General features: G+C 44.0%; 1 protein-coding gene across 5 annotated transcripts in view; it reads right to left on the bottom strand.

Annotated features, from left to right (window-relative positions):
• The window catches only part of TJP1 (tight junction protein 1), a 135,066-nt gene extending 114,247 nt beyond the window's left edge, over positions 1–20,819 (bottom strand). For all 5 annotated transcript variants that reach the window (XM_038746823.1, XM_038746827.1, XM_038746828.1 and 2 more), the window contains exon 1: positions 20,728–20,819. In XM_038746823.1, coding sequence (XP_038602751.1) covers positions 20,728–20,751 — 24 coding nt within the window. In that variant the 5' untranslated portion in view covers positions 20,752–20,819. The remainder of the gene's footprint in view (positions 1–20,727) is intronic.
• Between the last annotated feature and the right edge of the window lie 819 nt (positions 20,820–21,638).

The raw sequence follows: 21,638 nt of genomic DNA, 5'->3' as shown, positions 1-21,638 counted from the left end.
GTCTAGAGGGGGAGACAGACATTAACATAAATAACTGATAAACCCGGATGTGCTGCAGGGCTCAAGATGGAGTGAATACCAAGTGCCCAAGTACTCAGACCCCAACATATAGACAATGCACAAGGGACAATGCAAAACCCAAATTAGCTCAAGCATTTTTCAGGATCGCAGAACTATTTGTGGGTTAATTAATTGTTGCTTAAAGTTATGAGCTCCCTATGATGTGGGCATAAAGAGAACAACTGAAAAATTTATCCTTGGCTACACAAATCGGTGGCAGAACCTGAATTATGTCCTAAATGTCACGAATGGGTGCCTAGTGTTTTATTTCACAGGTTCCTTTATCGTCACTAAATTCCACAGACCTTCACTGTTTACACAATCTTTTTTCTCCTGGTTCTTTACATTAGAGTTCCAGGCTTCTGGAGTCCTTTCCCTAATCACTGAATCCCAGGGAGGCTCTCCAGGTACAGTACCTCTGGAATCTTGGAGATGACCAGTTTATATTTTCTTGCAAACCCATTCTCACTCCTGCTTAGTGCATTTGTGAGAAGCTGGGGGCTGGCTGCGCTGGGTTCCAGAACAAGAAGGGTTGGGAAGCACTTCCTAAAAATTCTTAGCTCATTTATCATGGAATGCATTAACAATGGCTGAACCAAACTATGTAATGTATTCAAAAAACGCCCTCTAAAGAAAATCTCACAATACATTCAGGCTCTTAAGAGACGTCTTTATTACTTCAGTAGTTCACAAACATCCACTTATTTTGCTAATATAAATAAGAATAAAAATAAGATTTTAGTTGCACTATGAAGATAATTAAATCACAAATCATGTTATTAATAAGGATAAGATTATCTAAAGGCAGTTATCGATCCTGAACTCAAACAGCACTATTTCTCATTATCTGATCTACTGGTTATTTTGGAAAATTCACACTACAACTCCTGGCAACTGAACGCTTGAACCTTGAAAACTGAAGGCTTCTTTCCATATGGGAACCACAATCTTTCTGGGTGCAGTGTTATCCTCTCCTACCCAGAATTTTATCTTGCTCTGAGACTTAGAATACAAAGAAATAGTGGCAAAGTAAGGTGTGGAGTACCCGCTAATCCACAGAGGCCCTGCTAACTGCAAAACCATTTGCACAGGTAGTAACAGTATGTATTATGTACTTACTTCATTCATTCATTCATTCAATCGCATTTATTGAGCGCTTACTGTGTGCTCTGTGCTGTGTGCACTGTACTAAGCGCTTGGGAAGTACAAGTTGGCAACATATAGAGACAGTCCCTACCCAACAACGGGCTCACAGTTTAGAAGGGGGAGACAGACAACAAAACATGTGGATAGGTGTCAAGTCATCAGAATACATAGAAGTAAAGCTAGATGCACATCATTAAAAAAATAAATAGAATAGAAAATATGTACAAGTGAAATAGAGTAATAAATCTGTACAAACATATATACAGGGGCTGTAGGGAGGGGAAGGCGGTAGAGCGGGGGGAGGGGGAGAGGAAAAAGGGGGCTCAGTCTGGGAAGGCCTCCTGGAAGAGGTGAGCTCTCAGTAGGGCTTTGAAGGGAGGAAGAGAGCTAGCTTGGTGGATGTGCAGAGGGAGGGCATTTCAGGCCAGGGGGAGGACGTGGGCCGGGGGTCGACGGCGGGACAGGCGAGAGCGAGGCACAGTGAGGTTAGCGGCAGAGGAGCAGACGGTGCGGGCTGGGCTGGAGAAGGAGAGAAGGGAGGTGAGGTAGGAGGGGCGAGGTGATGGACAGCCTTGAAGCCGAGAGTGAGGAGTTTTTGCCTGATGCTTAGGTTGACTGGTAGCCACTGGAGACTGTGAGCCCGCTGTTGGGTAGGGATCGTCTCTATATGTTGCCGACTTGTACTTCCCAAGCGCTTAGTACAGTGCTCTGCACACAGTAAGCGCTCAATAAATACGATTGAATGAATGAATGAGTGAATTTTTGAGAAAGGGAGTAACATGCCCAGAGCGTTTCTGCACAAAGATGATCCGGGCAGCAGTGTGAAGTATAGACTGAAGTGGGGAGAGACACGAGGATGGGAGATCAAAAAGGAGGCTGATGCAGTAATCCAGTCGGGATAGGATGAGAGATTGAACCAGCAAGGTAGTGGTTTGGTTGGAGAGGAAAGGGCGGATCTCGGCAATGTTGCGGAGGTGAGACCGGCAGATTTTGGTGACAGATTGGATGTGAGGGGTGAATGAGAGAGCAGAGTTGAGGATGACACCAAGGTTGCAGGGTTGTGAGATGGGATGGATGGTAGTGCCGTCTACAGTGATGGGAAAGTCAGGGAGAGGGCAGGGTTTGGGAGGGAAGATAAGGAGTTCAGTCTTGAACATACTGAGTTTTAGATGGTGGGCAGACATCCAGATGGAGGTGTCCTGAAGGCAGGAGGAGACCCAAGCCTGAAGGGAGGGAAAGCGAGCAGGGGCAGAGATGCAGATTTGGGTGGCAACAGCTTAGAGATGATAATTGAAGCCGTGGGAGCGAAAGAGTTCACCAAGGGAGTGAGTGTAGATAGAGAACAGAAGGGGACCAAGAACTGACCCTTGAGGAACCCCTACAGTAAGGGGATGGGAGGGGGAGGAGGAGCCTGCAAAGGAGACTGAGAATGAACGACTGGAGAGATAAGAGGACGGAGTCTGTGAAGCCAAGGTTGGATAGCATGTTGAGAAGGGGGTGGTCCACAGTGTCGAAGGCAGTTGAGATGTCGAGGAGCATTAGGATAGACTTACTAAGTGCAGAGCACTGTACTAAGTGCTGTACTAGGCACTGGGAGAGAATACACACCAGAAAGCAGTGTGGCCCAGGACAAAGTGAAGGTTTAGGAGTCAGAAGGACCTGGGTTCTAATCCAGACTCCAACACTTGTCTGCTGTGTGACCTTGGGCAAGTTACTTCACTCTCTGGGTCTCAGTTACCACATCTGTAAAATAGGGATTAAGACTGTGAGCCCCTTGTGGGACAGGGACTGTGTCCAACTTGACTAATCTGTTTCTACTCCAGCACTTAGAACAGTGCCTGGCACACAGTAAACACTTAATACCATTTAAGAAAAAATATGCAGGTGGGAATTAGGTACGGTTCCTATCTCTCAGGGGGCTCACATCCTGAAAGTTTTAGTGGGGAGAAGGGACTGGAGACAGACACATCAAGAGTGATGAATCACTACAACACAAATTCACAAAATGGGCTCAGTCTTGTCAGGGATGGACAGCGTGGGCCTGGTGGAAAGACCAGTCAGCAGAATCTGGCTTCATACCATTACTCATTCTCAAAGGAAAACCTCCCCTACATAATCTGCTGCAACCACAAAATTCCTAGTTTTAAGTCTGAAGACCTTAATCTTGTACTCATTAAATTTTCCCCACCTCCTTTAGAGTCCATTCTGTAGCTGAGATGAACATTTCTCTGGGAAAGTGTGTTTAATCAATCAATGCTATTTACTGAATTCTTACTGTGTGTACAGCACAACGATTGGAAGAGCACAAACAACAGTGTTGGTACACATATTCCCTATCCACAAGGAGCTTACAGTTTAGAGAAGCTCTAAGGAGTACAATCCTTATTTATGTTTTCTACAATTCACTATGTAAACACTAGATTGTAAGTTCCTTGAGGGCAAGGATCATCTCTGCAAACTCTATTATAATGGTATTTGTTAAGCACTGACTATATGCCAAGCACTGTTCTAAGCACTGGGGTGGATACAAGGAAAGCAGATAGTCCCATGTGGAGCTCACAGTCTTAATCCCCATTTTCCAGATGGGGTAACTGAGGCACAGAGAAGTTAAGTGGCTTGCCCAAGGTCACACAGCAGACAAGTGGCAGAGCTGGGATTAGAACTCACGTCCTCTGACTCCCAAACCTGTGTTCTTTCCACTAAGCCATGCTGCTTTTCAAACTGTACTCAATTGCACTCTCCCAAGCATTTAGTAGTCAATCATATTTATTGAGCTCTTACTGCATGCACAGCACTATACTAAGCACTTGGGAGAGCACAATATAACAATAAACACATTCCCTGCCCACATCGAGCTTCCATTAGGTGTTCAATAAATATCACTGATTTATTAAATGTTTATCAAAAGCCACAAAAGACATCTAGTGGATTAGAGATTGTTAGAAAGTGTCTTGTCAGTTCAACCTTCACAACATCGCTAAAATTCGCCATTTTCCACACTGTCCAAACTGCTACTACTCTGATCCAACCATTTATCTCATCCCACCTTTGACCCCCGTCAGCCTCCTTGCTGTCCTTCCTGCCTCCTGTCTCTCTCCACAATACCACAATCATTATTATTATATTTGTTCAGTGCTTGGCATATGTCAAGCACTCTACTGAGTGATGGATTATTAGTAATGATGATAATAATAAATTAAATACTATGTGCCAAGTACTGTATTAAGCAGGGGGGGTAGATACAAAATCACCAGGTCCCATATGGGGCTCAAAGTCTAAATAGGAGGGAGAATAAGTATTGACTCTCCATTTACAGATGAGGAAACTGAGGCACAGAGAAGTGACTTGTCCAAAGTCATACAACAGGCAGGTGGCAGAGCCAGGATTAGAACCCAGGTTCTCTGATTCTCAGGCCCATGCTCTCTCCACTAAGCCCCACTGCTTCTCTAAAAGAAAGAACCAACAATTTTCCATTCCACCTTCAAAACATTATGAGGAGCTTATAGAACATCCTTTCCCCAGGAAATGTAAATGAAATATATACTCAATAGAATCCATTTTTTACATACTCACTAATCCAGTCAATCAAGCTCCTTGTGGGTGAGGAACATGTTCACCAACTTGGTTGTTCTGTACTCTCCCAAGTGCTTAGTGCAATGCTCGTGGCTTAGTGGAAAGAGCCCGGACTTGGGAGTCAGAGGTCATGGGTTCTAATTCCGGCTCCACCACTTGTCAGCTGTGTGACTTTGGGCAAGTCACTTAACTTCTCTGTGCCTCAGTTCCCTCATCTGTAAAATGGGGATGAAGACTGTGACTGCCAACGTGGGACAACCTGATTACCCTGTATCTACTCCAGCGCTTAGAACAGTGTTTGGTACATAGTAACTGCTTAACAAATACAACTGTTATCATTATTATTATTATTATTATTATTATGCATTCAATATATACCACTGGTTTATTAACTGATTCACAGCTTGATCCCAGTGACTTCTCCAAAGGACTCGACATAGTTTTACCTTTAAAAGAGTGCCCTCTTCCCAAACAGTAAACTTGAGCTACAAGAGGCTGTGAAATTCAGTAGAACAGACTTGTGACTGAAAACAAGGAGGTGGAGATTCAGGAGAGAAGAGTGAGAGCAAATGAGGACAGAAGAACTGTGTGCTTCAGCTATGTACAGCCAGTTCTCCTAGAACAGGTTTTCACATTTCTGCCTGGATATAACATCACGGTACCAAAAGAAACAGTGTATCAGAACACGAACTGTACTTCCCAAGCGCTTAGTACAGTGCTCTGCACACATTAAGTGCTCAATAAATACGACAATGAATGAACACAAGCTTTACAAAAAAAAACACGGGTTAGGAATGTAACTCCCAAGTTCTAGAAGAATTGACTATACATTCATTTTTAAACATGTCCCTAATGACAGTGTAAATAAGGAACACTACAGAACTTTGCATGTCATTCTTGTGAGGAACTTTATCAGTCTTTTCAATCCAATATGATTTCAACACAACAGAGATGCAAAAAAGTGAAATGTATTTATATTAATATCCGTCTCCCCCTCAAGACTGTAAGCTCGTTGTGGGCGGGGAATGTGCTCACCAAATCTGTTGTACTCTTCCACACACTAGGTCAGTGCTCTGTACACACTATGTGTTCAATAAATACCATTGATGATGATGAAACAGCCAAAAGGAAAACCTCCAATGGCTGCCCATCCACCTCCATATCAAACAGGAATTACTTAACATGAACATTATGGTAGACTGTAATCTCCTTGTGGGCAAGGAACCTACCAATTCTTCTATTGTACTTTCCCGAACGCATTGTACAGTGTTCTGCACACAGTAAGAACTCAATATGACTGATTACTCTCCCCGTTTCTACCTAAGATGATCTACTACCACCCAACCTGCACACTTTGCTCCTTTAACGCTAATCTTCTCACTGTACCTTGATCTCAACTATCTCTCCGTCGACTCCTTGCTCACATCCTCCCTCTGGCCAAGAACACCCTCCTCCTTCATATCCAGAAGATGACAATTCTCCCCACCTTCAAAGCCCTACTAAAAATCACATCCTCTCCAAGAGGCCTTCCCAGACTATATCCTCATTTCCCCTTATCTGCCCTCCTCTCTGAGTTACCACAGCAGCACTTAAGTATATATATTTTTATAATTTTTATAAACTATTGCATCTATCTGTAATTTATTTTACTGACTTGTGGAAAGGAGTACTGTAAGCTACGAACGCTGTAAGCTCCATGCACTTTATTCAACCTACTCTTGGCCCCACAGGACTTTTGTACCCATCCATAATTTACTTAAATATCCATCTCCCCCTCTAGACTGTAAACTCACTGTAAGAAGGGAACACATCTAGCAAATCTATTATACTGTACTCTCCCAAGCGCTTAGTACAGTGCTCTGCACAGAGTAAGTGCTCAATAAAGACAACTGATTGATTTTGGGCAGGGATCATGTCTACCCAACTCTACTGTATTATTCTCTCCCAAGCGCTTAATAAAGTTATATGCATATAGTAAGGGCTCAATAAATACCAATCATTGATTGGTTAATTAATTTACAGTCTGGATTTCATAGCACATAGAAGACCAGGCTCAAAACTGAATCACTCTGAAAAGAACCATGCATGGCTCTGTCGTTTTTTAAAAAAAACAACCTACCAATTTAACTGAAATCAGCACTAAAATTATTAATGCTACACTGTGAAGCAGCGTGGCCTAGGGGAGAGCCCAGGCTTGGGAGTAAAAGGACCAGCTCCCCAATTTGTGTGACCTTGGGAAAGTCACTTGACTTCTCTGTGCCTGTTTCCTGTAAATTGGGAATCAATAACCGCTCTCCCTCTTACTTAGACCATAAGCCCATGTGGGACAGGGACTCTGTCTGACTTGATTAATGGGTATGTACCCCAGTGCTTCAAACAGTGCTTGACACAAAGTAAGCACTTAAATTCCATAATTACTATTATGAGGCTTAGGAAAAAAAAAGGGTGGCTACGTCCCAACTTTTCTCAAGCTAGTGGATCCTCTGGAAAACGGTGCCTGCAAATGCAAACTGAAAAGTAGAATAGTTCAAAGAGCACTAGTAATCACCTACAACTTGGCACTAATCACACAAAGCCTCCAAAGGTTGTGGTGAAACAGAAAATGGTGTGTGGGGGAGAAGTAACCGGCACATGTATTAACACTGAATGATAATATTTTCTATGAGAATTTGCAAAGTGTGTTGGAGGAAAAATAAGCCCAAGTGCCAAGACTTTCTGGGGATCAATATATTCATGTTCCTGAATGAAATAATGAAGCTTCCTCCCTTACTTTTTTCATTCAATTTGGCTGGAAAAAAAAGATAACCATTTCACCTCTAACTGGCACTGTCTTTTCACAGTTGCACCCACGTTTGTGGTTTATGCTCCTTTGAGAACCAAAATGCCAAGGAAGGGAATTACGACTTCCTTTGTAGAGAGTTATTTCTGCGGCAAAACTCCTTTATTCATTTTTAAGATGCATAAAAGATACTTATTTGGGGAGACAATTAGCTGCCAAGCTGCTAAATCAAAGAAAAAGTGAAGAGGCTAGAGTCAGATGAACCCTGCCTCTTTCTCCAGACTCCACTCCCCTCTTGCTCTACTGTTCTCCACCAGGGAAAAAAAGAGGGAGGGTCTATTTTCCTGAACTGGGGATTAACAAGGCAGTGATTAGTTCAAAGCTGCCTTATATAGAATGAGGGGGAGAAAGAGGCAGAATCCCAACAACTTCTCCTTCCTTTCCACTAATGATTACTCCATCTCAGAAAAAAATCTTGCTTCCCCCCACAAAACACATCAGAATTTGTTACAATTCCAAATGACAGTTCCCAATTTCTGGAAGTCAAAACGTCAATAAGCAGCCTGGCCTAGCAGAAAGAGCATGGGCCTGGGGGTCTAGACTGTGAGCCCACTGTTGGGTAGGGACCGTCTCTATATGTTGCCAACTTGTACTTCCCAAGCGCTTAGTACAGTGCTCTACACACAGTAAGCGCTCAATAAATACGATTGAATGAATGAATGAATGAATGAGTCGGAGGATCTGGGTTCTCATCCCCATTCTGCCACTTGCCTGCTGTGTGACCGTGGGCAAGTCATTTACCTTCTGTTTCTCTGTACATATTTATTACTCTATTTAATTTACTTGTACTTATCTATTGTATTTATTTTATTTTGTTAATATGTTTGGTTTTGTTCTCTGTCTCCCCCTTCTAGACTGTGAGCCCACTGTTAGGTAGGGACTGTCTCTATATGTTGCCAACTTGTACTTCCCAAGCGCTTAGTACAGTGCTCTGCACACAGTAAGCGCACAATAAATACGACTGATTGATTGATTCTGTGCCTCAGTTCTCCCATCTGTACAACAGCAGTTCAGTACCTGTTCCCCACCTCGCCAAGACTGTCATACATAGTCTTGTACACTGTCAACTTGTACTTCCCAAGTGCTTAGTACAGTGCTCTGCACCCAGTAAGCGCTCAATAAATACGATTGAATGAATACGACTGAATGAATGAATGAATGAATACATGAGCAGGGACTGTATCCACCTTAATTTTCTTGTATCTGCCCCGGGCCTTAATAGAGGAAATCCTTAACAAACATCATTTTTATTTTTTAATTATTAAATCGTATTTATTGAGCGCTTACTGTGTGCAGAGCACTGTACTAAGCGCTTGGGAAGTCCAAGTTGGCAACATATAGAGACAGACGGTCCCTACCCAACAGCTGGCTCACAGTCTAGAATTATTATTATTATTATTATTATTATAAATAACCCTGCTTATGCCAGGGCTAGCCTGGTCACTTTGAAGTCTACGTTCAGCTCACAGATGGCTCCTTGAAAAAGGGAAGGGCAGTTGACTTGCACAAAGCAGCACTCTCCTTCCCTTCCCCACAGCACCTGTATATATGTATATATGTTTGTACATATTTATTACTCTATTTATTTATTTTACTTGTACATATCTATTCTATTTATTTCATTTTGTTAGTATGCTTGGTTTTGTTCTCTGTCTCCCTCTTTCAGACTGAGCCCACTGCTGGGTAGGGACTGTCCCTATATGTTGCCAACTTGTACTTCCCAAGCGCTTAGTACAGTGCTCTGCACACAGTAAGCGCTCAATAAATATGATTGATTGATTGATTGACTGATTGATTGAAAGGAACGTAAGTTCACCGCCCCTATCCTTCCCGGGGCCCAGCCCAGAACAGAGTATTCCACCCCACTAGGAGAGCTAAATTACACTGGCATGAGCCACAAAGACCAACCCTAAGCTTCCCCCTCTGCCCCCTTCCCTTCCCCACAGCACCTGTACATATGTTTGTACATATTTATTACTCTATTTATTTATTTTACTTGTACATATCTATTCTATTTATTTTATTTTGTTAATATGTTTGGTTTTGTTCCCTGTCTCCCCCTTCTAGACTGTGAACCCACTGTTGGGTAGGGACTGTCTCTATATGTTGCCAACTTGGACTTCCCAAGCGCTTAGTACAGTGCTCTGCACACAGTAAGCGCTCAATAAATACGATTGATTGATTGATTGATTGCTCACCCTATTGGGCAGCAAGCCAACTGATGCTGAGTTCCAGGGCTCACCCCGCCCCGGGCTACTGCTCTGAGTCAGATGGCTTGAGGCCAACTCAGCTGATGAGAGGAAAAGGGCTAGGCTGCTGCGGTTGGGAACAGAATTTGGTGAGCAACTCTTACTAAAGACGCTTGGCTCCATCTGTTAATATACTGGTCGGATCAAATTATTACGACTAATAACACAAACATTTCTAATGATGATAGTGCTTGAGTGCCAAATCTGGCATTGTCCTCTTTCAAGTGTTACTGTACAAGAGCTCCGGTAACTTGAGAACATAGTTGCCCAGCAGCTTTGTACATGAAAGCTGGCGCCAGCCTCCACGGTGAACTCTAAAAATACCTTAAGCCTTGAATTTTCATACGCTGGACACATCCTAGATTAGAGATTGAGTTTTCTTTAACTCCCTTTTTAAAGAATGGTAAACGAGTAGAGTTACCGTACTGCCTGTCCGGTTGCTCAAAACATAAGGAAAATAAAGTCCGGCTAGAAAGCCAAATAAATGATTTTATTTAAAAGCAGGGTTACATTTTGTTTTAAACAGCACCAATCATTTTAAATACTTGAATAAACAATAGCTACTTTAGAAGAAAGAGTGGGTGTTTTGACAGCCACACGTCTCTTTACAAGCACTACTGGCATTTTTGATATTCAATTATGCATTAACGGCAGTAGTTATCCCCAGATGATGTGCTAATCTAACAGGACTTGTTCGATATTTACTAATAGAGCTGTAACAGTTGTCCCATCCATCAGCAGAAGTTGACCTTTTCTTAACTCCTAAGAATGAGCACTACTAGAGTTTTCCTTTCCGGTGTGAATTAGAAGAGCACTTGAAAATGTCCAAAAAAAAAAATCATGAAACTATGATGATCTTAATAAGACTAATTCAGTCACCGATGCAATGTGAACAACCTTCTGTTATTTAATACTTGAGTAATTTTTAGTGTGTCTCTCCTTGAGGAGAGGGATTATGTACAGTCACTCTACTACACTCTCCCAAGCACTTAGTACAGTATTCTGCATGGAATAAGAGATCAACAAATACCACTAATTTATGTAGCTTTTTTCTTCCCTTTTTTTTCCCTAAATTGAGCTAGCTAGCATCACTTGGTGAACATTTATCAGTCGACTCACACTTCCCAGGAACTCTATTTTAATAAAATTCTTGCCAGTTGTCTCAACTGGCTCATGGGTCATAACCCCATGCCCTCAAGAAGTAAAGTTCTAAGAGAACATTTAGTACTCACTTCATTCTCATTCTTTTCACTGAACCTTTTGTTTCAACTACAAGATCCTGGGTCAAATTTGGCTATACTTTTCTCAGGCTGGATTGTAAAACAGGCTCAGTTCTCGTATTCTACCATTTCAGAAAAGGCTAGGCCTCGAGATGACTTTCATTCATTCATTCGTATTGACTGAGCACTTACTATGTGCAAAGGACTGTACTAGCCGCTTACATCTTGCCTCTTCTACAGCCTCCCCACAATTATTTAGAATTGATTTGCTGAATAATAATAGTGATGGCATTTGTTAAGTGCTTACTATGTGCAAAGCACTGTTCTAAGCGCTGGGGAAGTTACAAGGTGATCAAGTTGTCCCTCGGGGGGTTTACAATCTTAATTCCCATTTTTACAGATGAGGTAACTGACGTCCAGAGAAGTGAACTGACTTGCCCAAAGTCACACAGCTGACAATTGGCGGAGTCGAGATTTGAACCCATGACCTATGACTCCAAAGCCCGTGCTCTTTCCATTGAGCCACTGTGCTTCTCTGAAGAAGCATGTTCTTTGCTGAAGAACATGTTGGAAATAAAGCACCAAACTAATCTAGAAAGAAGCAATCTGAAGCCTGTCCAATCGATCATAAATAAATGAAGAGCTCTAGGTCCAAAGTATCAAAAGTCCTGTTTGTTCTGCATGCTGCTTGCTTGCTGTGGAAATACAGGAACGGTTCAAGTGACTTTTGGAAGAATTTATAACCCTGAGCCCTCATTTCCCCATCACCCTCCCTTCTGCGTTGCCCATGCATTTGGTTGCCCTTTAAGCACTTGAATTCACCCCAGCCTCAGCCTCTCAGCGCTTAATGACAAATCCCTACAGACTCCTATTTCCCCTAATCTGGTCCTTATATCAAACTGCAAAAAAAGAAACAGTAACTTTATGAATCTTGTTTTCCCTCAGAGAAGAGTTGGAATGGAAGTGGAGATGGAAACGGTTATCTGAGCACCAGATTTAAGGAATGCTCTATGAGATATGCAACCTGGCATGACTAACCATGGACTGGCCTATTACTATTTCATGAACAAAATTCAAAATCCCTGCATACTTTCAGTGCGCTTTGCTGCTGACGATCCTTAAAAGCTGGCAAAGCAGGGAATGAGCTCTTCAGGAAGGCAACCTTATATGGATCCAATGAAACTTACAATGAGATATTCAGCTTTCCAGGGTTAAAGTTCCAATATTTTATCAGCAGTTAATTTTTAAGCCATTTACTCATTCTTACACAACATTCTCTACGGGCTGTATTACACTCCCCCAAGTGTTTAGTGCAGTGCCTTGCCTACTGTAGGCACTCAAATACTATTCATTAACAACAGCCCCATGTACAAGGGGCAAACCTTGCAGGCTGAAATGTTTCATGAAGGAATCTAACCATTCATTCATTCATTCATTCAATCGTATTTATTGAGCGCTTACTGTGTGCAGGGCACTGGACTAAGCGCTTGGGGAAATAAAATACAGCAATAAAGAGACAACCCCTGCCTACAATGAGCCCACAGTCTAGAAGGGGGAAGACAGACATCAATACAAGTAAACAGACATCAATATAAATAAATGTGAAAGCTGTGTGGCCTACTGGATAAAGCATGGGCCTAGATGCCAGAGGCTCTGCAATCTAAACCCTGCTGTGAGATACTGGGCAACTGATAACTTCTCTAGTCTCAATTTCCTCAACTGAAAAATGGGGATTTGATACCTGTCTTCCCTCCTACTTAACTTGTGAGCTCCATGTGGGACGGGGGCTGTGTCCGACCCAACAAACTTGCACCTACCCCAGAGTTTAGAACAGTGCTTGACACACAGTAAGTGCTTCACAGATACAAAAATAACCCAAAAACAACAAACCCATTAGTGCATCTGCATCATTAACCAGCAACAGCTACTAAAAGGAGTGATTTGTGAGCTACTGAAATTCTCTTTCAATTCAGCAGTTTTGGCATTGGTGTGGGCCCTTTTAAGGGACTCCTAGTGCACCTAATTTCAAACCCAGCAACTTCAGGCTTCCCGCTTTTCCTAATCTGGCTCCTTAGGGAATGGAGGATTGGAAAAATCCTAGACTGCAGTCCCGTCATTCACACAGACTGTGTGAATGGAAGTGTTTGGTGGGCAGGTTTTAGAGGTGAGACTAGTAGTATGTAACTCCAAAAATGCTGGTCCTGGCCATACCTCACAGCCCCTGCTCTACTACATTCATACTGCATGTTCTGTGCATTTAAAGAGCCAAACTGCTCCAGAAAAACTGTCTTCAAATACATGCTCGTCCCAGGCAGTTATATCCAGTGTGACAACTCACATGTCTTTTTTACTCCTTAGAACTAAAATAGTTTTAAAACTATTCTGAGTTTGCATTTCGTTGTCCCCACCTCCTACTTAAGAAGAGAATTACAGAGCAACTGGAAACCATGGCCAGAGTATTGTTTTCAGCCTTGGGGGAGGGGGAAAAAAGAGATATTTCTGTAATCTTTTTCCTGTGCGCCAAACAGGAAACTGTAGTGGACACTGCCTAAATCTTCGACAGATATTTAGGTTTCTACCTCATTATTGCTTGGGAAAAGGTTAGGAAACTGATGATTGACTACGTGATTACTTTCTGATGGTGAGTAGGGCAGATAAATTAAGATTTGGTCAAACTTCAAAAATTAGTTAAAAAATGTTTTTAATTTTGTGAGATCTAATGTGAAAATTAAGATGCTTAAAAATAAAGCCTTCAACCTATATTTAAGTATTTGTACATAAGAGAAGGTACATACCCTAGAGAATAGTCTTAATACAACAAATATCCTGGTTTCCTTTAAGATTCTGAGTTGATCATCTAAGTTGAATCCTTTTTTCAATCTTTTCTACACTGCAATTTGAACTCTGGGGCTTTATTATCCCATGATTATAATTAGCCCATCAACAACAATTATTGAGCACCTATGGGCAAAGCACTCTGCCAGATTCTTGGCTGGCACAGAGGCAGCAGACATAATGGATGATACACTAGATGAAAAGAGAGAGTGGCTCTAAAAAAACACAGGTGGATGGATAAATTCAGTAACTCTCACTTGGATCATAAAACATGCCCATCCTGGAGAAAAAAAATCTACCCATTAATATTCATTACAACTTGAGCTGTGCTTGACTTTAATCTCTTACCAAAAGTGGAATTTTTTAAAAAAAAAAGTTTGACAGCCCTGGCAAAACAAGCAGTTACGCAACATTAATAGTACTGATCCAATTTTTCTGTGCAACTTTCAGAAGGGCTTACACCTTGGGAAGTATTGCCTATTTTTCTACATTTCTGAAAGGAACACAATGCTATTACCACTACCATCACCACTGAAAATGTAAGGCTCCCCACTCCCAAAAAAAAATACTAAAGGATGACAAACAGAAAAACCGTAGCTGAGCAGAAGGTTCCCGGGAGTCCCCCTGAGCACAGGGAAAAAGCAAGAGCATCTCCAAGTGCTAAAACAATCTCCTTCGAAGGGGAAAAAAAAAAAATTAGGACAAATAGGGAAGTTTTCTGAAAGCAAGAAAAATTTTAGGGAAGCTTATTTCATTTCATAAAATGGCTAAATCTTTTAAATTTGCAAACATTCAATAATTGAGCTAAGACCCAATTAACAAATGATTTCATCTGCATTTCTGAAGTATAGCTGTAATCAAAATTAATTTAGGAGAAATATTTTAACAGATGCAATATAACTAATAATAATGGTACTTGTGAAGTGCTTACAGTGTGCCAAGCACTGGGGCACACAAAAATAATCTGGTCAGACACGGTCCCTGGCCTACATGGGACCCACAGTCTAAGTACGCTAAACATATTGTATAGTATTTTCAAAAGGCAGCATTAATTCATTTTTAAAACTACATTGCCCTCATAAATTTGGAATCAAATCACTTCTCAACATGACAACTTGAACACGGTATGACAATATACTATGTATGCAAATTAAAGGCTCCTGATGAAACTGGCTTCCTCCGGTATTCATTAGCAATTTATAACTGAAACTACTTATAAACATGATCCAATTAAGTATTTCCTTTATTCTTTCCCCTCATTCCTTCTTACTCATCAACTGCCAAGTGCCACTTACATTCTTTCTTTCTCTGTCTCTGTCACACACTCATACGCACACACACACAGTGTATACACACATACTCACTCTCTTCTGGGTAATAGGGAAGTAAAAACAATTCCTTCCCTAGGGTGGAAGCACAACATAGTAGTATGACTGGAAAAGATAATAATGGAGCTCATAAATGACATGGACTTTTGTTATTTCCTTCTGCAAGCTCACATGCAAGAGCAATTTTACTGTGACTGGTTTCTGCTTCACTCCTACAGGCCTTCCAACCGAGAAGAGATTACATTCTTCACAAAGAGTAGCAAATATGTTTCTTTTACTTTTTTTAGAGAATCTACTGACCTCGAAAAGTGCCACGCCATTACAGTTCAGAACTGCAGGTCGTGGTAGGCTCCAGCCCGGTCTAGAAACAGACTTTCAAAGCTGCAAATCTGTTACAAACTCATTTCAACAAAGGGGACGGAGGAAGAAAAACACACTGCTTCAACTTGTTGTTGTTTTTTTAAAAAATCAACGTGCTTTGTTTTTGTTTTTTATTAACTAGTTCAATAATGGGGCCCAGTACCTACTGGTGTGACTTTGGGCAAGTCACTTCACTTCTCCGGGCCTCAGTTCCCTCATCTGTAAAATGGGAATGAAGCCTGTGAGCCCCCCGTGGGACAACCTGATTACCTTGTACATCCCCCCCCAGCGCTTAGAACAATGCTTTGCACATAGTAAGCGCTTAATAATCGATCAATCATATTTATTGAGCACTTACTGTGTGCAAAGCACTGTACTAAGCGCTTGGGAAATACAAGTTGGCAACATATAGAGACAGTCCCTACCCAACAGTGGGCTCACAGGCTAAAAGGGGGAGACGGAGAACAAAACCAAACATACTAACAAAATAAAATAAATAGAATAGATATGTACAAGTAAAATAGAATAATAAATATGTACAAACATATATACAGGTGCTGTGGGGAAGGGAAGGAGGTAAGATGGGGGATGGAGAGGGGAACGAGGGGGAGAGGAAGGAAGGGGCTCAGTCTGGGAAGGCCTCCTGGAGGAGGTGAGCTCTCAGTAAATGCCATCATTATTATTATTATTATTACAGCAAATGAAAATGCACGGGAAACATCTTTGAAGTGCGCTTAAACTGTAAACTTGTTTTTAAAGCCACTGAGAAAAAGGGGGCAGTATAATCCAGCAATTTGTAAATTGCGCTCAATGATCCAACAACGGTAAAAAAAAAAACAACTGGTAGAAAGGTACTAATTTTTCCACTACATTTAGGCGTTAGTCCTGTGCTCTATTCTCCCCCAATTTTGAAGTATGTACAGATGGGGGTGTTTGAGGATCGGATAAGTTAATGCCTATCTGCTTTACATTCTAATTTACAGATCTTTTGTCTTACAAACTCCCAAACTACCTGAACTTTGATACTCTATCAACGATGGGGAAAAGACCATAAAAGTGTGGTCGAAATTCCCACATTTACGGGTGATTCAGAAAACAATCTAGACATGCAATCAGGGGGTGGCCTTGTATACACGGTTGGCTCGCCCCCACAAGAAAGTGTGGGTGCCGGTGTAGTGGACATTCTTCTAGACTTGAGCCCGCTGTTGGGTAGGGACCATCTCTATAATGTTGCCCACTTGTAATAATAATAATAATAATGGCATTTATGAAGCGCTTACTATGTGCAAAGCACTGTTCTAAGCGCTGGGGAGGTTACAAGGTGACCAGGTTGTCCCACGTGGGGCTCACAGTCTTAATCCCCATTTTACAGATGAGGTAACTGAGGCCCAGAGAAGTAAAGTGACTTGCCCAAAGTCACACAGCTGACAAGTTGAACCCACGACCTCTGACTCCAAAGCGCATGCTCTTTTCCACTGAGCCACGCTTGTACTTCCCAAGCGCTTAGTACAGTGCTCTGCACACAGTGAAGCTCAATAAATACGATTGAATGAATGGACAGAGCCCAGGTCTGGGTTCTAATCCCGGCTCCGCCCTGGTCTGTTGGGGGATTTGGGGCAAATCCCTTCACTTCCCTGTACCTCGGTTCCCTCATCTGTAAAATGGGGATGGAGACCGAGTCCCACGTGGGACAGGGACTGTGTCCAACCCGACTGAGTTTGTATTCACCCCAGCGCTTAGTACAGTGCCCGGCACTGAGTAAGCGCTCAACAAGCACCATAATTATCATTATGGGAGGGAGAACGAATTATGCACCTCGCAGTTTCAACGTCTTATCGCTCAGGAGTGTTGGTGAGCACATACCACGGTGAATGACATCAGCTCGAAACTGCATAGTTTCACTCGGGCGCAAACAATCTTTTTCCCCGAGCGGAGTGGCTAGTCCTAAACTTACACACACACGCATTCAATCGTATTTAATAATACTAATAATAATGACGGCATTTATTAAGCGCTTACTATGTGCAAAGCACTGTTCTAAACGCTTACAAGGTGATCAGGTTGTCCCACGGGGGGGCTCACAGTCTTAATCACCATTTTACAGATGAGGTAATAATAATAATGGTATTTGTTAAGCGCTTACTATGTGCATAGCACTGTTCTAAGCGCTGGGGGGCTACAAGGTGATAAGGTTGTCCCACGTGGGGCTCACAACCTTAATCCCCATTTTACAGATGAGGGAACTGAGGCACAGAGAAGTGAAGTGACTTACCCAAAGTCACACAGCTGACAATTGGCGGGGCCGGGATTTGAACCCCTGACCTCTGACTCCAAAGCCCGGGCTCTTTCCACTGAGCCACACTGCTCCCTTACTACGGGCAGGGCACTGTACTAAACGCCCAGAAAGTCCAATATGGCAACAAATAGAGACAATCCCTGCCCAACAACAGGCTCACGGTCTTGAAGGGGGGGACGGACAACAAAACAAACACACACACACAAAATTCCTGCGAATTTAAGGAGCCCGTTTCGGAAGGCAAAGCAGCCCACGGGGAGAAGGGTTTCCTGTTGGGTTGCACCTGTGCCTCGCCCCCTCGCCCGTCCACTCGCCCACCCAGGGGGCCCGCGGCGACCCCGGGCCCGGCCTGCTCTTCGCCTCTGCCCGGGACGTGTCCTCCCGAGATGATGATGTACTTACTGAGCGCAAAACACTGTACTAAGCGCTTGGAGGAAGACGGTACAACATCAAACTGTCCTAAACGCTTGGGAGAGGATCAAACTGTAGTAAGCGCCTGGGAGAGGACGATGGGCCCATCCAACACATTCCCTGCCCCCTAACGAGCTGTTTGGCATATCATTCATTCATTCAATCGTATTTATTGAGCGCTTACTGTGCGCAGAGCACTGTACTAAGCGCTTGGGAAGGACAAGTTGGCAACATATAGAGACAGTCCCTACCCAACAATGGGCTCACAGTCTAGAAGGGATATAGTAAGCGCTTAACAAATACCATCATTATTAGATCCCCAAGAGGCTGCCTTGCCTGTTTGTTGTTGACGCTGGGACTTCCATCTGTACTAAACGCTTGGGAGAGGCCGATTGGGACACCAAACTGTAGTAAGCGCCTGGGAGAGGACGATGGGGCATCCAATACATTCCCTTCCCCGCAACGAGGTCCCAGAGGTCCCCCGGCGGCTGCCTGGCCTGTTTGTTGTTGATGATGGGACATCCAGCTGTACTAGGCGCTTGGGACATCAAACTGTACTACGCGCCTGGGAGAGACCGATGGGGCATCCAATACATTCCCTTCCCCCCAACGAGGTCCCACAAATCCCCCGACGGCTGCCTTGCCTGTACTTGTAACCTCCCCGATGTAAAATGTAAAATCCCTCATCCCTGTAAAATCCCTCATCTTCTAGACTGTGAGCCCGCTGTTGGGTAGGGACCGTCCCTATATGTTGCCAACTTGTACTTCCCAAGCGCTTAGTACAGTGCTCTGCACACAGTAAGCGCTCAATATGACTGAATGAATGAATGACCGTCTCTAGAAGTTACCGACTTGTACTTCCCAAGCCTTAGTCTAGTGCTCTGCACACAGTAAGCGCTCAATAAATACGATTGAATGAATGAATTAATGAATGACCGCCTCTAGAAGTTGCCGACTTGTACTTCCCAAGCGCTTAGTTCAGTGCTCTGCAAAGTCAGCGCTCAATAAATACGATTGATTGACTGATTAAATAAATACCATTGAATGAATGAATGACCGTCTCTAGAAGTTGCCGACTTGTACTTCCCAAGCGCTTAGTCCAGTGCTCTGCAGTCAGCGCTCAATAAATACGACTGAATGAATGAATGAATGACCGTCTCTACAAGTTGCCGACTTGTACTTCCCAAGCGTTTAGTCCAGTGCTCTGCACACAGTCAGCGCTCAATACGACTGAATGAATGAATGACCGTCTCTAGAAGTTGCCGACTTGTACTTCCCAAGCGCTTACTCCAGTGCTCTGCACACAGTCGGCGCTCAATACATACGACTGAATGAATACTATGCGCCTGGGAGAGGCCGATGGGGCATCCAGCACAGTCCCTGCCCCCCAACGAGCTCCCGGAGTTGGCTGGCCTGTTGTTGTTGTTGTATTGTCGTGAGGGCTCAATAAGCAGGGCCGGCCCGACTGGATGGGTGGGGTGTAGGCCTCTCGCTGGGGTCAGGGGTCAGGGCGGGCCCCTCACCTGGGCGGCCCAACAGGTGGCAATCAATCAATCAATCGTATTTATTGAGCGCTTACTGTGTGCAGAGCACTGTACTAAGCGCTTGGGAAGTACAAGTTGGCAACACACAGAGACGGTCCCTACCCAACAGTAGGCTCACAGTCTAGAAGGGGGAGACACACAACAAAACCAAACATATTAACAAAATAAAATAGAATAGATATGTACAAGTAAAATAAGTAGAGTAATAAATACGTACAAACATATATACATATATGCAGGTGCTGTGGGGAAGGGAAGGCGCTGGGCCACGCTGCTTCTCTCCTACTTATTATGTGCAAAGCACTGTTCTAAGCGCTGAAGGGGGGATACAAGGTGATCAGGCTGTTCCACGTGGGGCTCTGTCTTCAATCAATCGTATTTATTGAGCGCTTACTGTGTGCAGAGCACTGTACTAAGCGCTTGGGAAGTACAAGTTGGCAACATATAGAGACAACCCGACCCCCCCCCCCCGCCCCCCGGGCAGGACCGGGGCGAAGGGGCCTCTCCTCTCCCCCTCGTCCCCCTCTCCATCCCCCTCATCTTACCTCCTTCCCCACAGCACCTGTATATATGTTTGTCATACTTATTACTCTATTTATCTTACTTGCACATATCTATTCTTATTTTATTTTGTTAGGATGTTTGGTTTTGTTCTCTTGTCTCCCCCTTTTAGACTGTGAGCCCGCTGTTGGGTAGGGACCGTCTCTCTATGTTGCCAACTTGGACTTCCCAAGCGCTTAGTCCAGTGCTCCGCACACAGTAAGCGCTCGATAAATACGATTGATTGATTGATCGATAAGGGGCAAAGGGGCCCGGGGCGGCCTCTCCTGAGCCCCCAACCCGGGGGTCCCGGCCTCGGCGCCTACCTTGGCGGCGGGTCTGGCCGACATTTTGTCTCTCTGCAGCGCCGGGCGACGCTCCTGGGAGCAGCGGCCGCCCTCCCTCCCTCCCTTTTCCTCCCTTTCTCCGTCCCTCCTTCTTTCCCTCCTCAGGCCGCTGCCCAAATAAACATGTCCCGGGTGGCCTGTGGAGAGCAGAGCAGAGCCCGGCCCTGCCCTGTTGCCCAGGCAGGCGGGCCTCCCTCCCGCCCAGGGGGAGGAGCCGGGGCCCAGGGGGAGGAGGCCCCCGGGCCCCCAATGGCGGAGCCTGAGGGACCGCCTCAGCTGCAGGGGAGGGAGGGAAGCATGGAGGCCCACCCCAGCGGCCGCCGCCACCCCCGCGGCTACGCCCCCTCCTCAACTTCCTGTCCCTCAGGAGCCGCCGCCATGACGGGCGCTTCCCTCCCCTCACCAGGCCCGCTCCCCCAAGGCCGCACTCATTCACCCGTATTTATCATCATCATCATCAATCGTATTGATTGAGCGCTTACTATGTGCCCAGCACTGGACTAAGCGCTTGGGAAGTACAAGTTGGCAACATAGAGAGACAGTCCCTACCCAACAGTGGGCTCACAGTCTAAAAGGGGAAGACAGAGAACAAAACCAAACATACTAACAAAATAAAATAAATAGAATAGATATGTCACAATCAATCAATCAATCAATCCCCCAAGGCCTCACTCATTCACTCAGTCAACCGTATCCATTAAGAATCACAATCAATCAATCGTATTTATTGAGCGCTTACTGCGTGCAGAGGACTGGACTAAGCGCTTGGGAAGTACAAATTGGCACCATATAGAGACAGTCCCTACCCAACAGTGGGCTCACAGTCTAAAAGGGGAAGACAGAGAACAAAACCAAACATACTAACAAAATAAAATAAATAGAATAGATAT

Source organism: Tachyglossus aculeatus, chromosome 5, assembly GCF_015852505.1.
Source record: "Tachyglossus aculeatus isolate mTacAcu1 chromosome 5, mTacAcu1.pri, whole genome shotgun sequence".
Classification (NCBI taxonomy): Eukaryota; Metazoa; Chordata; class Mammalia; order Monotremata; family Tachyglossidae; genus Tachyglossus; species Tachyglossus aculeatus.
The sequence above is the reverse complement of the archived record's forward strand: the minus strand, read 5'-3'. Positions and strand labels throughout refer to the sequence as shown.